Genomic DNA, 23,324 nt, shown 5'->3' with positions numbered 1-23,324 from the left:
TGAGTCTGAACTCAGAGGAGCAATGGCAATTGATGCTTTCTAGATTTGAAGCAAGGTACCCATTCATATGCATTGGCATGTGATAGTTGGCATAGACTCAAGATAAATATATGACTGCAGACATTGGGAAAAACAGCACACTGTGCTTGACAGGACCATCGGGCTGTACTGAGGACTTGTACTGCTGTCTGCCACCATCACTTGAGAGCAGCTAGCACGGATCACAAGATGCTGGCACTGGCCATGTCTCTTGTAGTGTGGCTCTGCCCATGAAAGAGGAGTTAGCTCCAGCATTATGTTGTCAGAATAAGCTCATCAGTTTTGCCCTGTAGGTCCCTTTCTGCTATTGTAGCAGAATGCCACAGCTGCCCCGGGAGTGAGGGCTAGGAAATCTCATGGAGATGGAGTTACCTGCAGCTTCCCCCTTCCTTTGAAATATCCACCCAAATGCATGCTATTACATTGCACAGAGTCAGGGGAAAAAAAAATGAAAAAAAAAGGAAATACATACAGTGCCAAAGAAATACTAGATCTTTCTTCCCTTGTTAACGAAAATACCTAATAGCATATCGATAGCAATAATTCAGAGTACTGCTCTTACTAGCAAAACCTGTGATGATAGAGAAATTATTCAATATACTTTTTACTCTTACAGAAAAAGAAGTAGTAAGGACCAACTGGGCAGAGCATTGTGATGGAATTAAATATCAAATTGCCTTCATTGTAAGCAAAGATGGACATCCTATTTATGCAAAAAACTTCTTTGTACTGCTATTTTATGTTCCTTGAGGGAGAAAAGGAAGGAAATGTTGCGGCAGGTTACTGGGGTTGGCTTTGTTTATGAGAAGGTAATGAAACTAACAGCAGCCATTTAGCAGGCTGGATGTTATTGATGGGTAGAACACTTTACAGTGTGGGCATGAGGGGAAAGATCTTTACAAATCCAGTTTTCTCTTCTATACTGACTTGACCTTCTCTGTGGCAACTCCTTTAAACTTCCACTACCTCAACATTCCCCTCCTACAAAATAATGCATCTCCTCCCTGAGATTATGTGAGGTTTGCACAACCCTGTGACAGCTGAAAACCGTTCCACTCACTGAAAAGCTCCTATTACCCAAGCACATTGGGTATTTAATTTATTTTTTAAGAGCTTTGTGCTTTAGGATCTAGGAAGGCTACACATTTCTGTGAAACAAAACACTCTCAAATACTCTGCACCATAGGAATCAATAAACTCCTGCCAGCGCTGAGCTGCCTACTGACATACAAGACGCCTTCACCCTCACTGCTCAGCTCTAAAAAAAGTCTTGCATCAAGGCTAGGCACTCATTAGGTCAGCTCTTTTACCGTGACGTCAGCAGGTGGGTGACATGCTGGCCCTCATCTCCTGCTATAATGAACCCAACAAATGCATGCCAGCAGCCAGACGGGGATCTCTGGGTGTGGGCTGGGCACAGCTGGGGCAAGTCAGCATCCTGGTTTGCATAATTGCACATCTGGAAACACAATGTCTGTATTTGTGAATCTACCTGCATGCGGCTGCCCTCCCCTGCACTTGATGGCTTGTAAACCCTCAGGGCACCGCAGCTGTGGCTCGTCGTGAGCATGAGTGGCACCTCTCCGGCTGGAGCCACCATCCTTCCCACCACCCTCGACAACACAGGGCCATGGACAGCATTGCGGTCCCGCCTCGCGCTGCCAGAGTTTGTGAGTTTATCAAATGAGGCAAAAGTTACAGATTTAATGATCTGGGAGCCCATCCTGAGCTATGCAAAATGCATGGAGTTAGGTATTCACAAAATTGCCTCAGTATAATTGTCAGCATGTGGATTGTTTGCAAACAGCTAGCACAAACTACTTAGTGCTAATCATTTGTTCCATGACATAGTTAGTCATGTACTATTTCTGCTTCTTGAGTGGGTGATTGTATCCTCCTAAAGGAGAGGATAAGAACCAGTGAAAATGAAGCACACCCTGGGATGGATAAGCAGTTGTGATAAAATACAAAAGTGTCATGTCTCACTAATCTCAGCAAAATGCTTGTGTCCGTTCATATCCATGCAAATAATCCACAATGGCTCTGCGCAACCTGGTGAACCACACCTGGGGGCCAGGAATCCATGTTGGTGCTTTTTGGCTCAGTGTTTTTAACTCTCTAAAGTTGTTTTTAACAACTGCAAGTGCTGTAGAGGAGTACCTAATTCCCCCAGACAACCTGAAAGGAAGGAATGACAGAGCACTGCTCTTATGGGTTTGACAAGAACATGCAATCAAAGCTGCGCGCTCTCTGCAGGAAATGATGGTGCTTCAGGGGGAGAGAACCTATAATAAAAATCACAGAAACAGTGTATATCCTGGAGAAATTGGAACATATTTTATCCTTCCCTTTCCCCATATCAGATTCTCTCTGTGCTTTTGTGACACTAGCACTTGAATGCAAGTTTGGGTCAGTTTTTCAAAGGATAAACTATGCTTCTACACATTTCAGTGACCTGGAATGGAGCTACAGAAGGTCAAAAAAATGCAAGCTCTGAATTTTGATATTTTGCATCGACATGGAGGCTGCACTGCCCCTTTTGAGCAAGGGAGCTGAAATATTCTGTAAAATTCCCTGCTTAAAACCCTTGGTGGTACCACACAGAACACCAGGATGTATTATTAATAAATCCGAGCGAAACGGTCAGCCAGCTGTGAGAACACAGGAAGAGAGAGACACTCATAGAAAGCACCATCTTCAGTGAAAGGTTTGCTTTGGAGCTCTTTTCCTGAAAGAAAAGGAAGGTAAACAATGTTTGTTTGGAGACCACACTTAAACCGACATGAGATTTTGTAAACACCTCCAGACTGTTAAGCCAGGGGTGGGGAGCACTGGGCAAGGCGGTGTGAAGGTTGTAGGAAGAGCACCCTCTGTACTCCTGGCAAAGGAAACAGGACTTGTCCCCGCAGTGGACAACGCTGGTCTTCTCCTGTCCCACTCCATGCAACGAGAAGCGCTGCTCACTCCTGATGCAGTCCTGGACATGCAGGGCTGGCTGTTTCTTCCTTCCCACGCCGCTCACACTCTTCAGAAGGAAGGACGTAGCATACTACCGCTCCAGCAGAGACCATGTCATGGTTATGCAATGCTGGGGCCAAAGGCACTTGCAGACTTGGTGCTCCATTTGCAGGCAGGCAACTGGCTGCTGCTGCTTTTGACAAGCCTGCAGAACTACTAACCTCCAAGAGGAGACCCCTGACAAAGCAAGGAAGTTCAGCCAGCCCTCTCTGGTCCCAGACGGGCAGACCAGTAACTACTCCTGTCCTTAGTCCATTGTATTTTCCTACAGATTTTTAAGTCTCCGTTGGAGAAGACTGAAATCTCCATTTGAGTCCTCTGTTCAATGATCAGACTGAATTCTCATTTCTCTCCCTCTTAACAACAACAAGAAGCCATTTTTCTGCTTGTTATTCTCTAATAAGATTGCAATAATTTTGTATAGCTCTTGGAAGACATGCTTTTGCTCTTATAATGCTGGAATAAGTAGGGTCCAGAAAAAGATGAATTGTCTGAATTATCCTTGATCTTACTCAGAAAATGGCTTTCTATAGAATTTTAAGTAAAGGGGGTGGAATCTCTGGTGAAAATAAGTTCAAGTAAGGTAGAATTAAAGGTTAAAGATGATAGCAGTGTTAAGCTCCCATGTGAATATAGTTTAAGTATCACAGTAGCAAGCCATGGACCTATTAGACCAGTTCCTCATCCACAGCAAAGCCACACCATGCTTAAAAGAACAGGAAGTCTGAATATATTATATATATATATAATATAATATATATATATTATATATATATATTGTTAACAATGACAAATGCATCAGAAACAACACATACATACTCAAATGTATACAGCTGAAATTATTCATTTCAGCTGTTCTCATACTCAACATTTGCTTTTCATGAACATTTAAGTAATCCAGGACAGATGTTTGTAAAAAATGAACAACAGAAGTGTATGCTTGCAGTATTTGCTAGTTTCAGCTTCCATGTACGTCTCCAATTCTCATGTTCATCAGATTGGAAGAGAAAAAAAATATGACGTGGCTTAGCCAAGCAACCAAAACCATAACTCAAACTGGTCCCAGTTCAAAGCCAGGGAAGTTTTTACATAAATTTTTGGAAGCTCCAGGATGCAGTTAGCCCTAGTTGCTCATGCTTGTTCCAGAAATTTCAGGTGTTTTTCATGCAGAAAAATTGTCAGTAATTATCAGATGTATTATTCACTGTGAGTTCTCACTTAAAGTACACTTCTGGGGTGGAATACAAGAGCAGTATGATCTGGGCAACAAGCTCCTGTTCTCTAAGCAAGGAATCTTTCTTATGCTAATCATGTGGTACGCTGCATCCCACCACAGGTCTCAATTTGCAATTTATTCTTTTGATGTGAACCTCTATGGGTTGTGAATGCCCACAGAGAACATCGTGGAACAGCTAACTTTCACATAACTGCATGTTACATATTTATATGCGCTGTCAAAATGGTGGGAAGATCACAGAATCACAGAACTGTAGCGGTTGGAAGGGACCTCAAAAGATCATCGGGTCCAACCCTCCTGCCTAAGCAGGTTCCTTAGAGCAGGCGACCCAGGTAGGCGTCCAGACGGGCCTTGAATATCTCCAGAGAAGGAGACTCCACAACCTCCCTGGGCAGCCTGTTTCAGTACTCTGTCACTCTCACTGTGAAGAAATTCTTTCTCATGTTGGTGTGGAACTTCCTGTGCTCCATCTTGTGGCCATTACCCCTTGTCCTTTCCCCACAAACCACTGAAAAGAGGTTGGCCAAATCCCTCTGTCTCCCACACCTCAGGTAATTATAAATGTTGATGAGATCCCCTCTCAGGCTTCTTTTCTCCAGGCTGAAAGGTCTCTCAGCCTTTCTTCATAGGGAAGATGCTCCAGGCCCTGTATCATCTTTGTGGCCCTCCACTGGACTCTTTCCAGGAGATCACTGTCTTTTTTGTACCAGGGAGCCCAGAACTGTGCACAGTACTCAGGTGAGGCCTGAGCAGGGCAGAGTAGAGGGGGAGGATCACCTCCATTGACCTGCTGGCAACGCTCCTTTTAATGCATGCCAGGATCCCATTGGCTTTCTTGGCCACCAGGGCACACTGCTGGCTCATGGTCAACCTGTCATCCACCAGGACCCCCAGGTCCTTCTCAGAGCTCCTCTCCAGCAGGTTGTCCCCTAGCCTGTACTGATACTGGAAACTAGCAGGCTGAGCTATTTATAAATAAGTGCCTTATTTTTGGTGCTCTTCAGAAAATGTGATTAACACTGAGTGATGAGCAATTCATGTTGCTGATCATTCGCATCACAATAGAGCATTGCAGTCTTTTTCTGGAGTCAAGTCTCTGTTAATTTAGGAACTGCATTATCCTACAGTCGAAGACAGAACCTCAGAACAAAGACCAATGGGCAAGATGAAGAAAGGATGAAAGAAGCAAGGTGCAATGAAAATGGAAGAGTAGCTTTTGAAAATGGTGTAGCTGAGTAAAAGTTGAGGGTTCCTGGGGATTTGGGGCATCAATATTCAAAACAGACCACTCACCCATCTCTCTCTCTCAAAAAAAGACCTCATATGAGATCTTTCCCACAAGTATTCTGCGCTGGAGGATTTTCTGTTTATACAAGGAAAGATAACATTAAACAAAATGTGAAATAATGAATGTGAAATAAATACTGGTAGAAGAACTACGTGCTCTGAAGAGATCTTACAAGACTAATAATGAAGAAAGCAGGTTTTCATTAACATGTGTACATTTGTTACCCTGTAAGTAAATAATTAATCTGTATAAAAGGATGATCATAAGGGTGACTGGATAATGATCATTTTGCCTTCCCAGGGCTGACTGCTGATGCAGGATTCTTCCTTCATCAAAAGCCACAAGGGTATTGTTAACCACACTGGTCTATCTAACACGTTTCTATACCAATACATTTTATAAGAACTTTCGAAGACGTGATTAATAGGTGTTTTTTTCTCTCCAGAATCCCTGGGAAATTAACACTGATGCCATCTTTGATCACTGCCTCCCTATTTTTCACTCCAAGAAAAACACCCAGTTGAGCTGAGCCTGCCAGCTGCACTGATCAGACACATCTACTCACACCCTGAGCATGCCTGGAAACCAGCAAGGGGAATACTGCTCCTTCCAACCTCTCTGCGCCCTTCAGACTCAAGCAGCACCTGAGCTCCACTTTACCAAGTCTTCTGCACAGCTTAGCATCCCCTGCCTCATGAAAAACATAAATGAGGTATTTGAAGCTCTGCACCAGACAACTTTATTGATGCCAGAGTGAGTTTGGCAGGAGCTGCCCCTCTGGGTGTCTTGCAGCAACTGTGGATTGTTGGCCTGCCACACCAGGCAGTATAACTGGTTTTGCCAAACTGGGAACAAGGGGGGATGTGGGGATCTTAGGGCACCAAACTCCCATGGGCACACCACTTTCTTCTGGGGTCCTGAGGCACCCCAGCCAGCATCACCAAGTGTCACCAGTGCCAGCTGTGTGCTGATGGATGAGTGAGGAGGAAGGAGTGACAAGAAGAGCAGAACCTTGCTTGCTTCACAGCCCTGCTTGGTTTTGTACTCAAAAACAGCCCTTGGAAAATCCTGTCTGGCTATCACAGTAATGACATTCAAAGCTTTCATGTCCCAAAGCTGAAACCAAAAGCACCATTGTGTTTTGCTTTAACTGCTTACCTCTGTTTTCCTCAGGGCTGTTACTGGGCATGTATTTGTCCCATCAGAGCTCTACATTTCAGCACCTATCACATGCAATTTAAGTTGAGGAAGCCCATACAAGTCACTCTGTTTCACCTTGTTGCCCTCCTTCTAATGCAGGAGCAAAACTCCAAGCTATTAGCTAGAACAGCACCAGTACACTCTAGAGAGGGCAGCTATCAGCTCCAAGTTATGTCCAGATCTATTTTTCCCACGTTCTGATGCTTATGTCGAGTACAGTAAATTCTTAGAAACAACTGTTCCCCTACTAAGAGCTGTTTAACTGATATATATATGAGTGAGGCTTACAAGCTGAGGAAGTGATAAATAATTATGCTTTCATCATAGCTCCAGAAAATTATCAAACTGTGAACTCATAATACTGACTTTTCATCTGATTTGAAAAAACCAAGAAAAATTCTTTTTAAGCTGGTTTGAGTGAGTACACTATTAAGATGAGTGTAATGTAACTGCTTTATCAGTAGCAACGCTGTGAGAGCCCAGTGCATAATACAGCTGCTCTTTTTGGCTATTAATTGCAATGTCTAATATTTTTTTCCTTGCATCAAATGCAAAGCTTCATTTTTAAAACCTCAGTTTTTTACTCAAAGATCTATCTCATCTTTTAACTCTGTCTTAAGTTAGAAAGCCTAGTAAAATGTCTGATGAACAGCATGGGCAATTGTTTCCTTCACACTCTTAAAAAAGCTGAAAGTGGAATAGTACGCCTTTAGGGAAATGCTAGGAGCTTAAAATCTGCCTGTGCAGCATATCCATAGTTTTTTTTACAATGCATTTCAAATACTTTCTACATTGTAAAATAGGCTTTGGAAGCTATCATCACAGATGAAAGCTGGTGAAGAAAAAGTAATAAAGATATTGTAGCAGGAAAAGGAAAATGGTGCCTGTTTCTGAATTTTGTGACATTTGATTTCTCCTCTGTAACAGCAACAATCAAACGATCATAGTAATTTCCCCATTTGCTGTTTTTTAGTGGCAGCAGAGGAAACACCTGTGCTCATGATCACTCTTTCTTCCCTTCTGTCCACCTCCACATCTGCAGCCAGGCAGATTCAGGTGACTGAAGCACTTCCGATAGAAGTTAATAAGCCAGCACACTGATGAGCAGATCCTTCCCGCTGGGTGCCAAGTGGAAACCTTCCCATCAGCTCCAGAGGACTCTCCCAGCTCTGCAGCTCGTTGCAAGGGGGATGCGAAGCAGCTGTGTGCAGCCGAGGGGCTCAGCACCATCACCCCGCTCGCTGGCCCTGCATACACTCCCTGTAGGGATGGATGGTGTGGCCGGTCATGGAGACAGCAGTGCTCACAGGCCCTCTGCTTACACCTGTAGGGTACATATAACCTATGTGCAAGTCAAAACCACATCCCAAGGCCAGCTGCTTGCAAACATCTGGTTTCAGTGCCCTCCACCAGTGGCAGGCTAACGCTGTACTTTGCTGCGCCCCGCTGCCAAGTCCCTTCTTAGTCTTGGCAGCTCTTGGCATACTTGTCAATAATTGCCAAAAGTAATGTTAGGAGCTTGATGTGACAGCTGCAAAGCACTCGGGGCCAGATTGTGGACTTGTTAGTCACACTGCTGTGAAGTCCCTTGCACAAATGGTTTTGCTAGAGTGTGACTCCCTTAATAAATGAATCATCTATCATTCCTGCCTACTCGAGCTTAAATCCCTCTCCCAGTTCTTTTGTTACTTCCACCATCTGCACATCCTCTCCCCATGGTGGTGAGAACCAGCCTGGCTGATCAATGGGATACCTGGGGAAGTGGGCAGCCCATCAGGGCCAGTTCAGATGTAAAGAACAGCCACTGATGTCCAATGATGCCATCCCACAGCCGCTGTGTCTGGACTTGCTCCCATGTATTAAGTCCTGCACCTACTGATCTGATGCTGCATGTGTTGGCATGAACTTGCTCTGTCTCATGGTGATGTGATATGCTGGACCAGAAGACGCCTGACCCCCACCATGGCAAAGCTGTTGGCTTAGCAGTCCCCTGGGAGGTCTGTGCAACTTGTTTGGGAAGAATTATACAATGGAGGCAACAGTCCCTAGCCAGGGAGCAAGGCAGCCCTGCCAATCCAACGCTGACATGGGAGAGATGCTTTGCTCTCTGCTTGGTGACCCCAGTGCCTGGAACAGTGATTTCATGTAAAACTCAGTTCTTCTGCTTTTCTGTTTCTGGAGGCACAGAATTTAAGAGTCAGAGAAGGGTATCTCCTCCTTTGTTTCTCAATTCAGTTTATTTTCTCCTTATCTCCCCCTGTGTCACTTACACTTATGTCTATAGTTTTCTCACTGTGATTTCTTGTTTTCTTCCCTCTCTTTTCTGTGTCTCCTTTTAGCTATTCAGAATAAACTCTGCAAGTACTACTTGAATGGCAGCGAGATTCAGTGGGCCCTTTTGTTCAACTGAACTGAAAACACAATCCATCCCTTCTTTAAAAGCTCTTCACTCACATCTACAGAAACTTGATTCTTCTTTGAAAGACAGATACGGAATGTGGAAAAAAACTATGCTCTCTCCAGTTTTCTGTTAATCACAAGTATATAAATTCTAGCTCTGATATGCCTGGATTTCTTTCACATACAAAAATTGCAAGGAAAGCCATGCAGAAAATGAATGGAACATACAAGCTAAGCATTTTATATGATGAGCTTTCAATATTTCATTTGTTTAAATAATAACCCATTAAACATAACCTAGATGAGAATGTTTCTAAGTGGTCTTTGAATTTAATTGTGAGCATCGAATTGAATAGCATACAGCATGACAGGATACTTGGCTCTTTGCTGATTTCCACAGGTTACTCAGGTTTGCTACATATTTTAGGGGAAACATGAGGTGCTCACGCTTTTTTGGAAAAATTCTCTAGGGAGGTTATACCGAACAACCTAACTTACATTTGTCTGTTTGCTGCCGTAACTTTCATATTCATATAATATCTACTAGTATCTACTATCTCAGCCAATACTTAATTTTTACTTGGTGAATACCACTAAGTTTGGTGTTTCTTCTGACAATGGCTGTCCTTCAGTAAAATAATAATTAATGGTTTAACCCTGTCATAGTTTTTTCACCCATTATCAACATGTGCTTGTCCAGTATATTATAAAAGACCTCTTCTAGGCTATACAATGAGGAAGACATCATTTTGCGAATACCCAGAAGAGCAAAAACTCAAAAGAAAACATCAAGGATGTTATTTAATCCGATGTTAAGTTTTGTTGTTGTTGTTGTTGTTGTTTTTCCACTAGAAAAACTGCACAGGATGAGGAATGAGAAAATCTTGTTACTAGCCCCTTGTGTATTTTCTCCAAAATCTACTGTCATATGATGAGTACATCAAGGAAGGGGACTAACATACAAATGTACATCAGACTACAAGGCAGGTATCTTTGCTTCTGAGTTTTTGTATGAATTCAGTGTATTTTCTTTTAGTTTATACAATAAATGTCTACTGGTACAGTATTCAACTAAAAGGATCATCTTTCCTCCACCTCCTTTCCAAATTGTAACACTTAACCCCCAAGTTGTAACACTTAATCCCCCTTTTCAAATGAATTGATATAACTGAAACTGCAACAGAGCTTATGAAGTTGACTACGTGATTTGGTAAAACTTGACAGAACAGATGCACTTCAAGAACAAAGTGATCATTGACATAATTTTATCAAAAGATTCACAGTCAGATACCCTAAATAATTACAGACGTGGTGCACATTCTGAATCTGGGTAGTCAATCCTTGCTGTATTTGAGACATTTTGCTCATGGCTGAGCTGAAGCCACTTGAACAGAGAATCTCTGGAGTATGTATTTCAAACAATCCTGCACTATCCAGTTTCTAGTGTCTCAGATCAGTATGTTGCCCCCAACTCTGAAATAAGCAGACATGCAAACTGAGGCATGACTAACATTTCCTTAAATAATAATTGCCAGGAAAAAAAAGATAAGCGTACAGAAAATTACTGATAGTAAATAATGCCAAGATTGGTGGTTGACCAAACCAAGCCTCACAACTTGTGTTACTAACTACAACCACTAGAAAATAAGAATACCTTTACACTACCATACGTGTTTAAAACAGGTGAGTTTAAGAAAGCTGCTGAAATATTTCACTGTGACTTAGGTGATAAGGAATACCAAATAAGCTTCTAGTATTACAAAGAACTTCAAGTCATAATCTAATATGTTCTTAACCACTTTTCCAGCTCATGACATTGCTCCTCCATAAGCAACAAAACAGCTGACAAAACGACATAATCTTGCAACTTGAAGTTTTGTATGTGTTTATCTTATGCCATGCTAAAATACTGTAAGCTGCAAGATACTCCTATTTTAGAATGGTAGGATGGCAAATTCAAGGGGGTTTCTCAGGAGCTTTATTCTAACGAGAGGGGTTGGAAATAGTACTTAAAGGTCAGATTTGGAAAAGTTCACCCCAGCAGAGTACTGAGTACTCAGAGAGTACAGCAGAGGACTCCTATCTCAATGGGATGCTAGAATTAAGGATCCAGAGGAGAGAACTCTTACCACTTTCCTACATTCCAAAAAGATGATCCTTTGCAAACACAGTGATCTGAATCCTCCTCCTATAATGTAACCAGAATAAAGAAGGTAGTTCTTTATTTTCTTTCCATTGTCCCATGTTTCTGTGTATGCAAAGCTTCTTTACAAACTGCTCTTAAGAAAGTCACCATGGGTAGGTAGGCTGCAATTTTCAGTTTTAGTCAAGAACTGAAACAAATGGATGTCCTCTAACAATGTCAAACAGTGTTTATTATGACAGTTTTGCGGACAGGTAAGGATGACCCTGGAGTATCAGGTGTACAACAGGTAGAGAAAACAGACCCTGAGCTAAGGCACTTAACAAGGAAAAAACCCTCAAAATATATTAGGTGCCAATACAGCTTCTGAATGTTATGCCAACATCACTTTCAGAAAACTTCAGTGATTTCTGATCATGGACCAGAATATAAACAAGAACTCCTTTCCCTTAAATACACATCATCTGTCAACTTCAGGTAACAGACAGATTGGCTTCTGCTGACAACCCAGTGAACCATCAAAAAACTCGCCTCATCTTATAGCCTGTGATGCTCAACACAGACCAGGACCACATGCAAAACCATTCTCAGAATAACAACGTGAGGACTACGTAAAATACTGGGAAGAAGAGCACATCAGAGGCAGGAGATGGCAGCAGTTAGCAGGTACCAGAGTTCACCTTGATTCTGAAATGGGATCAGAGAGCAAGCATTGCATTGCTGCGTTTCAGCAGAGGACTGACCTCTCACATGACACCAGGACAATGATGTTGCTAGCAAAATTGGAGTTACACCTCTAAATTTGTGTTTAAAGAATTTATGACTCTAGGAGAACTGACTACAGGCAAACTGTAGTTTTACATTAGGTGGCAATACAAAAAGACTCTTGTTTTATAGCAGAACTGTAGCCTAAATTATACAAGTTTCAAAAGGAGAACTGCAGAGAGCCTTTTATCTGAAGAGGAATGGCCTTTCAGTTTCCATCATTTTTTCCTTTTGTTCCCCCCAAAAACATCTCTCACAAACCCTCCTCAAGTGCCCAACAGTTGTGTGCCATGCTATTTATGCAGTGAGGTAAGGAGGGCTGATCACAGAGAAAGACTAAACACATATTGCTCCTCTGTACGGTAGCTAGTACAAACTCCAATATATGGGCCAAGTCAAATCAGCAATGATAGATTGAACTACCAGAGGCTGCAGTTAGGCAGATGTTTTGCAGTATCCCCTGGACAATGAAATTTGATTTGATTTGATTTTTTATTTTACTTTATTTTATTCTATTTTATTCTATTTTGTTCTATTTATTTTTTACCAAAGCAGAGTTTTCTATAAAAGCGCAATCCTGTCTTGAAGGAGGAAGAAAACTGCCTCTGAGCTACTAGTTGGAGATAAGCTTTTCCCCATCCCCACTCCCTTTTTCTTTTCAAAAGAAAACTTAATCTCTTAAAAACAACAACAACAACAACAACAACAACAACTAAACAAACAAAAAATCAGATGTTAATGGTGAATGTCTTTTAAACCTCTGAGCATGAGCTTCCTACTTTACCAGGAAATTCACAATTTAACGTAAAACTCTGATTTGATTTATGTGTTCTTTTGTCCCTCCCTGAAGTCATAGCAGTGATCAGCAGTGCTGGCAATTCCAGTTACTCAGGAAACCAGATAAAGCATGGAACTATGATGAATCAGATTTATTTTGCTCTGTTTTGTTGCTCTGAGAAGACTCCTTTTAATGTTAAAAGACATCAGAGCTACTGATTTATCTGAAGCACACTAAAAATACTCCATTAGTTCTGAAGTTTGGAAAATGCTGCTGCAAACATTATCTCCCTTCTGTTTCTGATACTATCTCCTGTAAAATAGAAATTATAGGTTATATATAGGCTATCCTTCCCCAACTCTTGGCTCTGTACTAGAAGTGATATCCCTTTATCTCCTTGTGGTTCATGTTCCCTATCTCTTTTCCCTGTTCCATTTCTGGGAAAATTATTAATGACATTGGCAGTCTTGGAATGAAAAAATGAAGTATGCTTCTTCCTTCAAACACACATAAGATGACAAGCCTTGCCTCAATGACATCAGTGCTCATGAGCTACTGTCTCCAAAATAATGATCTGTCAAAGCTTCAGTGCAATCTGCATTCGTGTAAGTAGTAAAGAAATCCAGTGGTTTTTTGCTTGCTGAATGATGGTGATAAATTGTTACTTTTGCTTACTGAGAGTGTGAAAATTTACGGGAGTGACAGTAAACTCAGAAAAGTAAACAGCTTTTTTCAGGTCACAACTGTGTCTGGATTTACTGTCAGTATATGTTAGTCACTAAATCACATAAACAAATTTAAAAAAAAAAAGTCACATTTTACTCTGTGTAGCATCCCTTGAAGCTGTGTGTTTTGACACAAACAACTCTGAGCCTTCAGCAAAAGCTGTTGCCTGTGACAGGATAAGCCCTGTATCTATGTGATGGTTGCTGCCATATGATCGTCAATTGTTGTGTGGAAACACTGTGAGCTTTTTTATCCCCTTAACTTCAGAAGGGTAGAATTGAATCACAAACGTAAGTTTAAGGATGCTTGAGCACAGTATTTGAAAGCACTAGGCATCCAGCTTACTTCGGATGCCTACTTTTGACATTTTTGACCATGGATCCTCTTGATGTTATACTTTTGAAGTGTCAGTTGTAGTGGAGGCAACAGCCAGTACAGTACTATTAAAACAAATTTCATTTCTAGAAACTGCTCTTCCTTTTCAAGTACTGCTTTTTGCCATGTTACAGAAGATCTCCTCAAAGACCAAAGTGCTTTTCCATTACAATGAGTATTTGCTTAGTATAAACTTCTCAATGAAGTAGTAAGACTGTTAGCACTCAGCAGCAGCACAGGTGTCACATTTGTACACTCCCATCATGGCACAACATGGAAAATGAGATCTTGTTTGTTGCTACTGTAAAATCATCCTAACAAAACCTTGGAATAAGAGTGAGGATTGGCTGCTAGGACACTGCCCACCAGATGTAATGTTTGTCAGCACACCTGTGATGCTCCCGAAAGAAAAGTTCTTCAAGGGCAAGTGTGTGAGGGGTTTGCTGCCAGCAACCTGCAGGGAGGGAGGCTCCACACAGGCCACCGTATCCCACCTCAGAAGTAAAGTTAGCCCCCCGCTCTCAGGCTTCTGCCCTCTGAAAATAATGTCTACTGAGACTATTTATGAGCAAAATCTGCCACAGTGACACTGCTGACTGCCCCTCCAGTGCTGCTAGAGGTGGTCGGCCTGTGGCCCTGGGCCTGTGCAGCAGGAAGGTGGGAGGCCCGGGGGATGTCTGTTTCACACCACTACTAGTGTGAGACAGAGTGACAAAATCCTGGGGTACATCAGGCAGTAAAGCATCAGGGTCTGCTATGGTCAACCTTGCCAGGTCCCCAGGACCAGGACGGTGTTGGAAATCCCACAACTGTGGGAAGTGTGTGAGGTAAGGCCTCCAGAGTTGGCCTAAAATGGTGTATACTACATGAGGGTATGCAAGTGTTCAGAGAGATGTTTAGTCTCTCCAAGCCAATTTTGGAGACTAATAGGCTTGTATTACCTGCTGGCCTTTGAATAAGGCTGAGATTTTTTTAAATCCCCAAAGCCTTGAAGAGTGATTTTTTTTAGCTCATCTGAAAAAAAAAAATTAATCTATTCAGGGCTTAAGCACAGGTTTAATGTCTGGCATTGGTTTCATTGCCATTAAAGACTGACATTTAAACATCTGCTTATGAACAAAGTCCTGATTTGGACAGATTTATTCAATGAAGACCTCCATGGCAATGAGTACTCGCCTCCCCAGTTACAATAACGTGAAAGTAGGAACCTTGGAGCTTGTGTAAAGGAACAATGTCTATAACCCTGCATTGAATGTGTCTTTTGTGTCCTCAGACAGCTTCAGATGAACTCAGACCCATCTGGCATAGAACAGAAAGTATTTCTGATTTTAACAGAGTAAGGAGATGCTGGGTTCAGGCTCTGGTCTTAGGAAGCTCTTTGGCTGTTGACTCAGGTACAACTGAGAGTGTAACTGAAAGATTGGTAGATTTAACCAAGATAACTTGGGTGCTACATGCACCAAACATACAGCTGTCATGGCAGTTGGTGGCATTGATTACCCCTGAGTTTGTGCAAAAATCTGCAGAGAAACTCAAATTACTTTTTTTTTTTTTTTTTAACCTGGATTACATATCCAGGCTATGTGCTTTTTTTTTGTATTTTGCAAAGCAAATTCAGTTGGTAATCTTTTCTTCTGATTAACATTTTGAGTGCAAAGTTGAGCTATGTCTTTTTATATAAAGCAATTGTTTCTCCTGGCTACTCAAATGACAGCTTCTGCCATTTTACTTGCAACTTCCCTTGCATGGGTGACACGGATGAGATCATTTTCATCCTACACTTTTGCCAGAACACGATTTCTGGCATGAAACCCACACCGGCAACATATTGAGCTGTTATCTTTTTCCAGAGTGTACAACATTAAGATTCTGTCTCTGCATGATAGAAAGTTTAGCTCCCCTCAGATACTACTATTATTTGTGCCTAGGACAGTCAAACACGCTGACTTTCTTTGCTACTACTTTAGCTACACAATCAAACAGACACGGTCTGAGTTTAGTTTCTACTATTTTAGCTGGGCAATTCAGTGCCCAGATCTAGCAGAAATACATGAACTACAAGGGAAAGAAGGTTGTGAGCCAAAATAAATGGCAAAAAAAAAAGCTAATGCTTTAGACAGCTCAATGAAAAGTCAAGTTACAGTGCGTTCATTTCAACCTCTTTTTTTGCCATTTATTTTGGCTCACAACCTTCTTTTGGTCCGGGAAGCTTCTCCAACGGACAAGCAGAGGACCTCCAGAGGAGCCCCTTCCCACCAGGCAGTGCTGGACCGCGGGAGCCTGCCTTCACCTCTCAGCTCCGCAACTCAACGCGGGCTGAGCTGTCACCGCCGGGTTCCTCTCCCGTGCAAGCTGGGGGATCCTCGCTCGTCCCCCGCCGCCCCGGGGCTCTCACCCGGAGTGCAAAAGCGTGGTTCCCCGCAGACAACAGGGGGGACCCGCTCCCTGCCGCTCTCTACGCCGCCCGCAGCCTACCACCCCGGCGCTGCGGTGGCTCGGCGCTGCCCTCTCGCCGTGCAAGGGGAGCCCGTCTCCCCCCATGTGCCCCAACCCCAGCTCCTTACCGGGCTCCGCCTGGGGAACTCGCCGAGCACGATGCTGACCACGGGGATGCGCAGCGCCGCCGAGACGAAGTCGAGCTCCAGCATCTCCCCGCGGCTCTGCGGGAAGGCGAGGATGGCGGAGACCCCCTGCACCACCACGGTGTGGCAGAGGCTCTGCAGGAAGGACGCGGGATCGTTGCTCCACGAGGCGCTGGGGGAAGAGAACGGGAAGAGGGGCAGGTCGCCCAGCCCCGCTTCGATCGCCATCACCACCTCCAGGGACAGGTTGTAGGGCAGCAGCCCGGACACGCCGTTCAGGTTCGCCACGGCCAGCAGCAGCGCGTCCCGCGGGGAAGGCGCGAGACGCGTCCGCATCTCCCCGCCGCCACCCGGCCGCCCGCCCCGGGACCCCGCCGGGACCCCCCCTTCGGGGCCACCGCCTCCTTCCGCCGCCCTCTCCCGGGGCCAAGCGTCAGAGGTCAAGCGGGGCTGCAGGTGGGTGGCCCCCACTCTGACGGTGTGCCCGATGCGCCGCAGGATCTGGCAGGGCTGCGGGTGAGACGCGGAGCCCGGCACCGCCGCCAGCACCAGGGCGCAGGGCGGCAGCAACAGCATGCACGCCCGGACCACGACACCCCGTACCCCTGGCCCCTGCATGGCCCGGAGACCCCCGCCACGACCCCCGCCGCTTCCACCGGCCCCAGCACTGTCCCGCCCCGCATCAGACGCCCCGCGGCCGGCCGGCAGCGGCATCAGCCGCGGCGGGCGGATCCCGCAAAGAGCCGCCCCCGCCGCCGCCCATGGAGCCCCGCTATCACCGCGCCCCCTCCCCGAGGACGGAGAAAGAGGAGGAGGGGGCTCAGCCCCCGGACCGCCCCTCGCGGACCCCTGGCTGCAACGGGGAGCACCCCCACACGGTGCAGTCACCCCCCCCCCCCCGCCACGTGCAGCCCCCTCCCCAAGCCGCAGCACCCCTCAAAGTGCAGCACGCCCTCTTCCCAAGACGCAACCCCGTCTCCAAGCTGCAGCCCCCTCCCCAAGGTGCAGCACCCCCCGGCTCCCCCTTCTCCTCAGCCTCCCCCCCCTCCCTCCACCCCCGCCCCCTGTCCGGCTCCGGGAAAGTCGGGGCTGCCGGGCGGCGGTCGCTGGGCCGCGCGAGCGGCGGACTCGCGCCGGCTCCTCCCCGGGCAGCCGGGACTTGTAGTCGCCGCCGCCCCCGCCGGGTGCCGCCCGCCCCTCCGGGGAGGAAGGAGGGGGCTAACGGGGATGCGACCGCTCGTTTCCCCGGCGGCGCGTCCCGGGACGGCGCCGACGGATGCACGGAAGGGCCGGAAGGGGGTCTGGAGGAGGGGGGGCGAGGGGGCGCGGAGAGCGCGCCCCGCGGCTGTGCGGGCCTCCTCGGCCCCTCTGCGGTGGGTGCTGAGCTGGGTGCTGCGCTGGGTGCCTTCTTCGTGCAGACGCCGCTTCGCAGGGAGCCGCTTCTCGGCGTGTACGAGCCGCAAACGCTTTCTAAAATCGCGTCTGTGACTGAGAGCGCTTCTCCCGAGGGAAAACGGGGTAAAGAGGGGACGGGCGCGACGGTGTCCGGGGCTGTGCAAAGTCCCCGCCGCGCCTCAGTGCTGGTAATTTGCCCTAATCCCAGGTAGGGTCGGAAGCCGCGCTAACACCCAGTTTAATGTTCTGCCCGGGGCACTAGAGCTCTCTGATCTTTCTTCTGCGCTCCGCGATCCGTCTCCAGGATCGGTACCCTGTCCCCCAGCCACCTTGTGCACCAAAGGGGCGATAACTTCGGCGGCACGGCGCACCGACCCGGGGACACCCGGATCCCGAACCGCCTTTGTGCCTCTGCCAGTCCTGGCATCCTTCCCTGGCTGGTTCAGTGCTGCGGGCTCCTGTGTGGAAGGACAGACGGAGACCTTCGCTCCTGGAGTGGTCAGAAATCTTTGTTTAACACCTGCACAAGCTCACCTTGCCCTAGTGCTGGCCTTGCTCTCTAATGTAAAGAATGTAAAGAGCTCCTCTCTTTTGAACGTTAACCTTTTCTCTGAGATTTATCCTCACAGGTATTTATGAAGTAACATCATATGCTCCCTTTCGTTCTTCCCTTTTTTTTTTTTTTTTTTTGGTTTTTTTTTAATTTGGCGTACACAGAATCCGTGTAGCAGGAGACACTTAGTCATGCTCTAAAGATATGGTCACTACCTTCTGACAGCTCTGTAGGGCATGTTTTCTGAGCTAACTTCATCTTTCGTGAGGGGAGCTCACCGGCAGTGTACACAGTATTCAGAGTGAGGTCTTACCAAGGTCTTGTACAACCCTGCTGATATTTCTCTGTCTCTATAAAATGGTTTCACCTCCTTAGGTCCATCATGTTACCGCTGTTTCACACCTGGTGTGCATTACCATCGTCCAACTGACCTGCAAAGCCAAAACTTCTTTCACACTGCACCTCCAGATTCACACATGGCTCTTGTTGGTGGTCCGTCAGTAGCAAACTGCAAATGGCAGAGTGGTGGTGTGTATGCCAAGACTGAATGCATTGTCTGCTGTGTGCAGAAGTGAGAAGTTAATATTTTTTTTTTCCCCTTTTCTTCCTTTTTCTTCTAGCCTTAGAATCACATATTTTTCTTGGTATCTTTATCGTTGATCAGCCCTGGTTCCACCTGTACCATTTCCTCATCATTTTTGGAGGAGTGGATCGTATTAACACAAGTATTCAAAGTCTCCTCCCTTAGCAATAAGTAATTATTAGCTCGGAGAACTGGCTTTGAATATAGAAGGTTTCACACAGTGCAGACAAAAATGGGTTTCTTTTCCCAAAGACACAAGAACTAGATTTCAGGCGGAAAGCATGAGTTCATGTGAGCTCTGTACAGCTCCAGAGGAATTTTCTGTGTTTGCCACCTTTTTCTCAGGTTTGTAAAAAAATGGTAAGCACCTAATTTCTCTGCTGTGCAGTTAAGTAATGACTTTTCTTTGGGATTTTCATTGGGACTAGTCACGAAATACTGGCTCCAATGTGAGAGAGGGTATTTTTGTCAACCACAGGTAGAACCAGCATCTTGGAGATCCTGTGACTTCTAGCCTAATATTTAGAGTAACAAGGTCTATAACACTAATACAAGCTTTACATAAGTATTTAGGTTTCAGAAGTACACAGCCTCAAGCTTGGTTAAAATCATTGGATAAAATGCATTCAAATTTTTATAAGGAACAATAAGTTCCTTAATAAGTGTGTCTTAACAGACAGCCTAAACTGACATTTATCTGAAGCTTCATTAGAGGAGAGGCTCCTTGTATGACTTTAGGGCACAGGTTGCACCAGTCAGAAAAAATTATAATAATAAAAAGTTTTCAGAGAATGTAATCAAGCAGGTTATTGAAAAAGCTCTGAAAATTACAGAATTCAATTAAGAAAAGGAAATCAGTATCTCAATTTTGTTTGTTTGTTTGTGGATTATCTATGAGCAGATTTCAATTTCTGCTCTTTTTGGTGATGATGCAGTCCCAGTCTTGGGAATACTGCTGTAGATGCTGTAGATGTACTACTCCTGGTTTGGAGCTCATTTTTGAGCACTTCATAGCAAATGGTCACAGACAGAAATCTGAACTGTGTGGAAAGGGGAAACTCTGCAGGTGATACAAGAATTTTGACTTGAAAGACTCCAGTGCTTTACAGATCAATTATCTATAGCAACAAATTACGAATTGCTTTTCTTTGCATTTTTTTTTTGTTTATTTTTCACTCAAATATATTCCTGTTAATAAAGTTCTCCACAATATCACTGATATACCAAAGTATTTAGCACAGGCTTTAATTAAGAGGACACTTAAACCCTTAAGTGCTGTTCTGTGAGAATCTGGAATATTTGTAGAAAGTGGTCTGAGAAAGGATGTAAACCTCAACAAAGTGTATACATGCAACATTTGGAAGATTGTGTAATCAATTTATTTGCATAAATGTGCATGTGGAAAAGAGGCACATTTTGTTTGGATTAATAAAGAAATCCGAGACTGCTGTGAGTCAACTGCACTCTGCTTTTTAGCAGCACTGCAGTCCTTCCAAGGCAGAATGAATTTTTAAATTTTAACAGATTTTTTTTAATTTTAATTTTTATTTTAAATCTTCAGCCCAAGGACTGGCTGCCTTCTACTTTCCCCTTTCTCATGGGGGCTGCTGCAGCAAGAGCATCTGCTCTGCTCTTCCTCCTGTGCCAGTCAGCTGAAATAAGTCCAGGCAGCTTGGTGCAGGCAGATGGACCTTCTGGGGATCAGCTGTCCTGTTGGGTAACCACAAACAGAGCAATGCTGGTGGCATTGGCTGCTGGGGACAGTGACCACAGAAAGCATTCAGCCTCTGTTGGTGGCTGAGCCTTGCCCTTAAAGCTGAAGAAAACCCTTCAGCAATGAAAAATGCACCGGGGAGATGTGATTAAAATCACCATTCATGTTCCTCTTGCATCTCTTTCTGCTTGCTTGGCTTGTGATTTCTATGAAGGAGAGTTAGTTTGTGTCCTGGGATGCAGAACGATTGTCCTGTCCTCCTGCAAGGCCTGGCCCCTCTGAGCAACTTGGCTCACTTGGAAGCAGGATGTGCTGTCCTCTCATTCAAGCCTGTGTTTCTCTGCTTCCCTTGCTCTGTGGGGGAGGCTGCCTGGGCTTGACAGAGCGTGATAGCCAGTTGCTTAAGCTCATGTTCATCTGTCCCTTTTTTAGCCACTTAGCGTTCAAAAACGCCTGAGTCACTAGCTGAGATGTAGGATGTCATGCACTGAATCTTTAGCCCTGGATAGGGGTGAGGGATTTATTATCGGTCAGCCTGCAATGAAATTATTTTCCCTTTTTGCTTTCCAATGATTATAACCATCACTGAAAAATAAGAATTAGGGAAAAGTGCTGGAACAATGCTTAGAGCACTGGCACAGGCTTCCCAGAGGCTGTGGAGTCTCCTCCTTGGAGATCTCCAAAACCCACCTGGACGTGGTCCTGAGCAGCCTGCTCTGGGTGGCCCTGCTGGAGCAGGGGTTGGACCAGATGGACCCAGAGCTCCCTGCCAGCCTCCCTCTGTGATTCTGTGAAAAACAAACCATTAAGGTAAAATTTACACAAAGATTTATCAGCTTTTTTCTATATAGATGCCCAAATTATCTAAACACAGTTTCAAAATTTCAGCATGTCAAGTTTTTCATTTTAATTATCATTTAAAGGGGAAAAGAGAGTCAAAATAAAATCCTGAATGTTCCTTTCATTCCTTCCTCCACAAATCTTTTTCCAGCCAGAAGTATTTATGAATTTGCAAACACCTTCAGGTAGCCAAAGCTGAATTAAGTATATTAAATACTTAAGTATTATGTTTGAAAAACTTCACCTTGCCCTTGTGCAGGTCTGGTGTGAATCTACAATGCAGCAGCTACTCCAGAATTATGTCTGTAAATTTCCTGGAGCAGGCAGGCCTGCTGTTGAGTCCTAACCAGCCCTTTGAAGTTAATTTGATTTTCAGGAGTCAGGACCAAGTGCTACTTTGCTGCTTCAGAAATGAGAATGAGACAGTTCTTACTCCCTGAACAAAGCTGTCATGTTCTTTCTCCTGGCAGTACAAGTCCAGAATAACTCCAATACTGCCAGACCTGTCTTGGCTTTAACTTATACCCAGGGTGCACAAAGAGCAGGTGAAGAAAAGGTGTAGTGAGATGTTTTATACCTTCTCCCCATTTTGCTGCAGTCTTGTAGCATTGCCAGGCAGTGGCTGGCAGCCCACTGCCCCTTCCAGTTTTGATGGTCTCTTCTCTGAACCTGATACTACCACAAGACCTCAAGACACTCTGGGTACCTATAAATGGAAAAAAAAGTAAGCAACTAGTATTCACTCGCAGCTTCTTCCCACCACTTGAATGGTATAAAGGTAACATTTCAATTGCCAGAAGGGCAAAGTAAGGGTTTCCTTGCAGATGGAAAATGTTCTCTCTGGTAACATGAGTGATCCGATTGGTCACTTTTACTGCTGCTTGTCTGAAGTGGCGGTGTATATCTTCCCCAACAAGCAGCTATAAAACCTTCACAATATTCCCACTTGCCACTTATTATGTTCATGCCATATATTTTGAGTTTGATACTTGTTCATGTTTTTCAATTTGCCGGTACTCTTATAGCTCCCCCCTGCTGTTCTCACCTTTGAGATTCATTAATCCCGGGCAAAGCTAAAACTAGTTGAGAAGTACCCTACGATCCAGTTCAGCACTAAGCCTGTGGATATAACTACCTGAAGTTTCTGCCACTGCCTGTAGCTGCCTTTATTTTTAAGTCTTTTCAGTTGTGTTACCAAATCTCCCAAGTTGTCTCTTCAAGGTTAATATGATGGTGATGAAAGCAGCTACTGTAGGTAGGAATGGACCCAGCACTGCTTACAGCATCGCAGTGAGTGGCACAGACAGAGAGCCTTTGGGTGGCACTTGGTTTAGGGCGATGCTTATCTGGGAACCCAGAAGATGGTTTAATGTAAAGTCTCCTGCAGCTTTCTGAGTCCTGGAGTCAAACTCTGTTAAAGCCGACCACATGGGGAAGAGCTACTTTTTGGTATACTCACCAAACCTGAATGTACAGGAGGGGTATGACCATGGGCCTTTAAACTCTACCAAAACGCACCACCTATATGCCAGAAATGTGTTAGAACTGAGTCCGAGAGGGAGAACGTTCTCCACAGGGAGTCATTTAGGACAAAAGCTATCTCCACTGCAGCACCACCTCCTCTGTGCCAGCAGGGGCATAGGAGTGGTTCCTAGTGTGGTGCGTGCTTGTGTTTGTGTGCTGCCACT

The 23,324-nt window shown here is 44.8% G+C and overlaps 1 protein-coding gene across 2 annotated transcripts in view; it reads right to left on the bottom strand.

Annotated features, from left to right (window-relative positions):
• GRIN3A (glutamate ionotropic receptor NMDA type subunit 3A) overlaps window positions 1–17,562 on the bottom strand; it is a 77,889-nt gene extending 60,327 nt beyond the window's left edge. The window contains exons 1-2 of one of the 2 annotated variants that reach the window (XM_035309595.1): window positions 17,527–17,562; window positions 16,534–17,466 (exon numbers count right to left, since the gene is read on the bottom strand). In XM_035309595.1, the coding sequence (XP_035165486.1) occupies window positions 16,534–17,265 (732 nt within the window). In that variant the 5' untranslated portion in view covers window positions 17,266–17,466; window positions 17,527–17,562. Of the gene's footprint in view, window positions 1–16,533; window positions 17,482–17,526 lie in introns of those variants that run through there. The other variant, XM_035309594.1, reaches the window with a different exon arrangement.
• Between the last annotated feature and the right edge of the window lie 5,762 nt (window positions 17,563–23,324).

Source organism: Oxyura jamaicensis, chromosome Z, assembly GCF_011077185.1.
Source record: "Oxyura jamaicensis isolate SHBP4307 breed ruddy duck chromosome Z, BPBGC_Ojam_1.0, whole genome shotgun sequence".
Classification (NCBI taxonomy): domain Eukaryota; kingdom Metazoa; phylum Chordata; class Aves; order Anseriformes; family Anatidae; genus Oxyura; species Oxyura jamaicensis.
The sequence above is the reverse complement of the archived record's forward strand: the minus strand, read 5'-3'. Positions and strand labels throughout refer to the sequence as shown.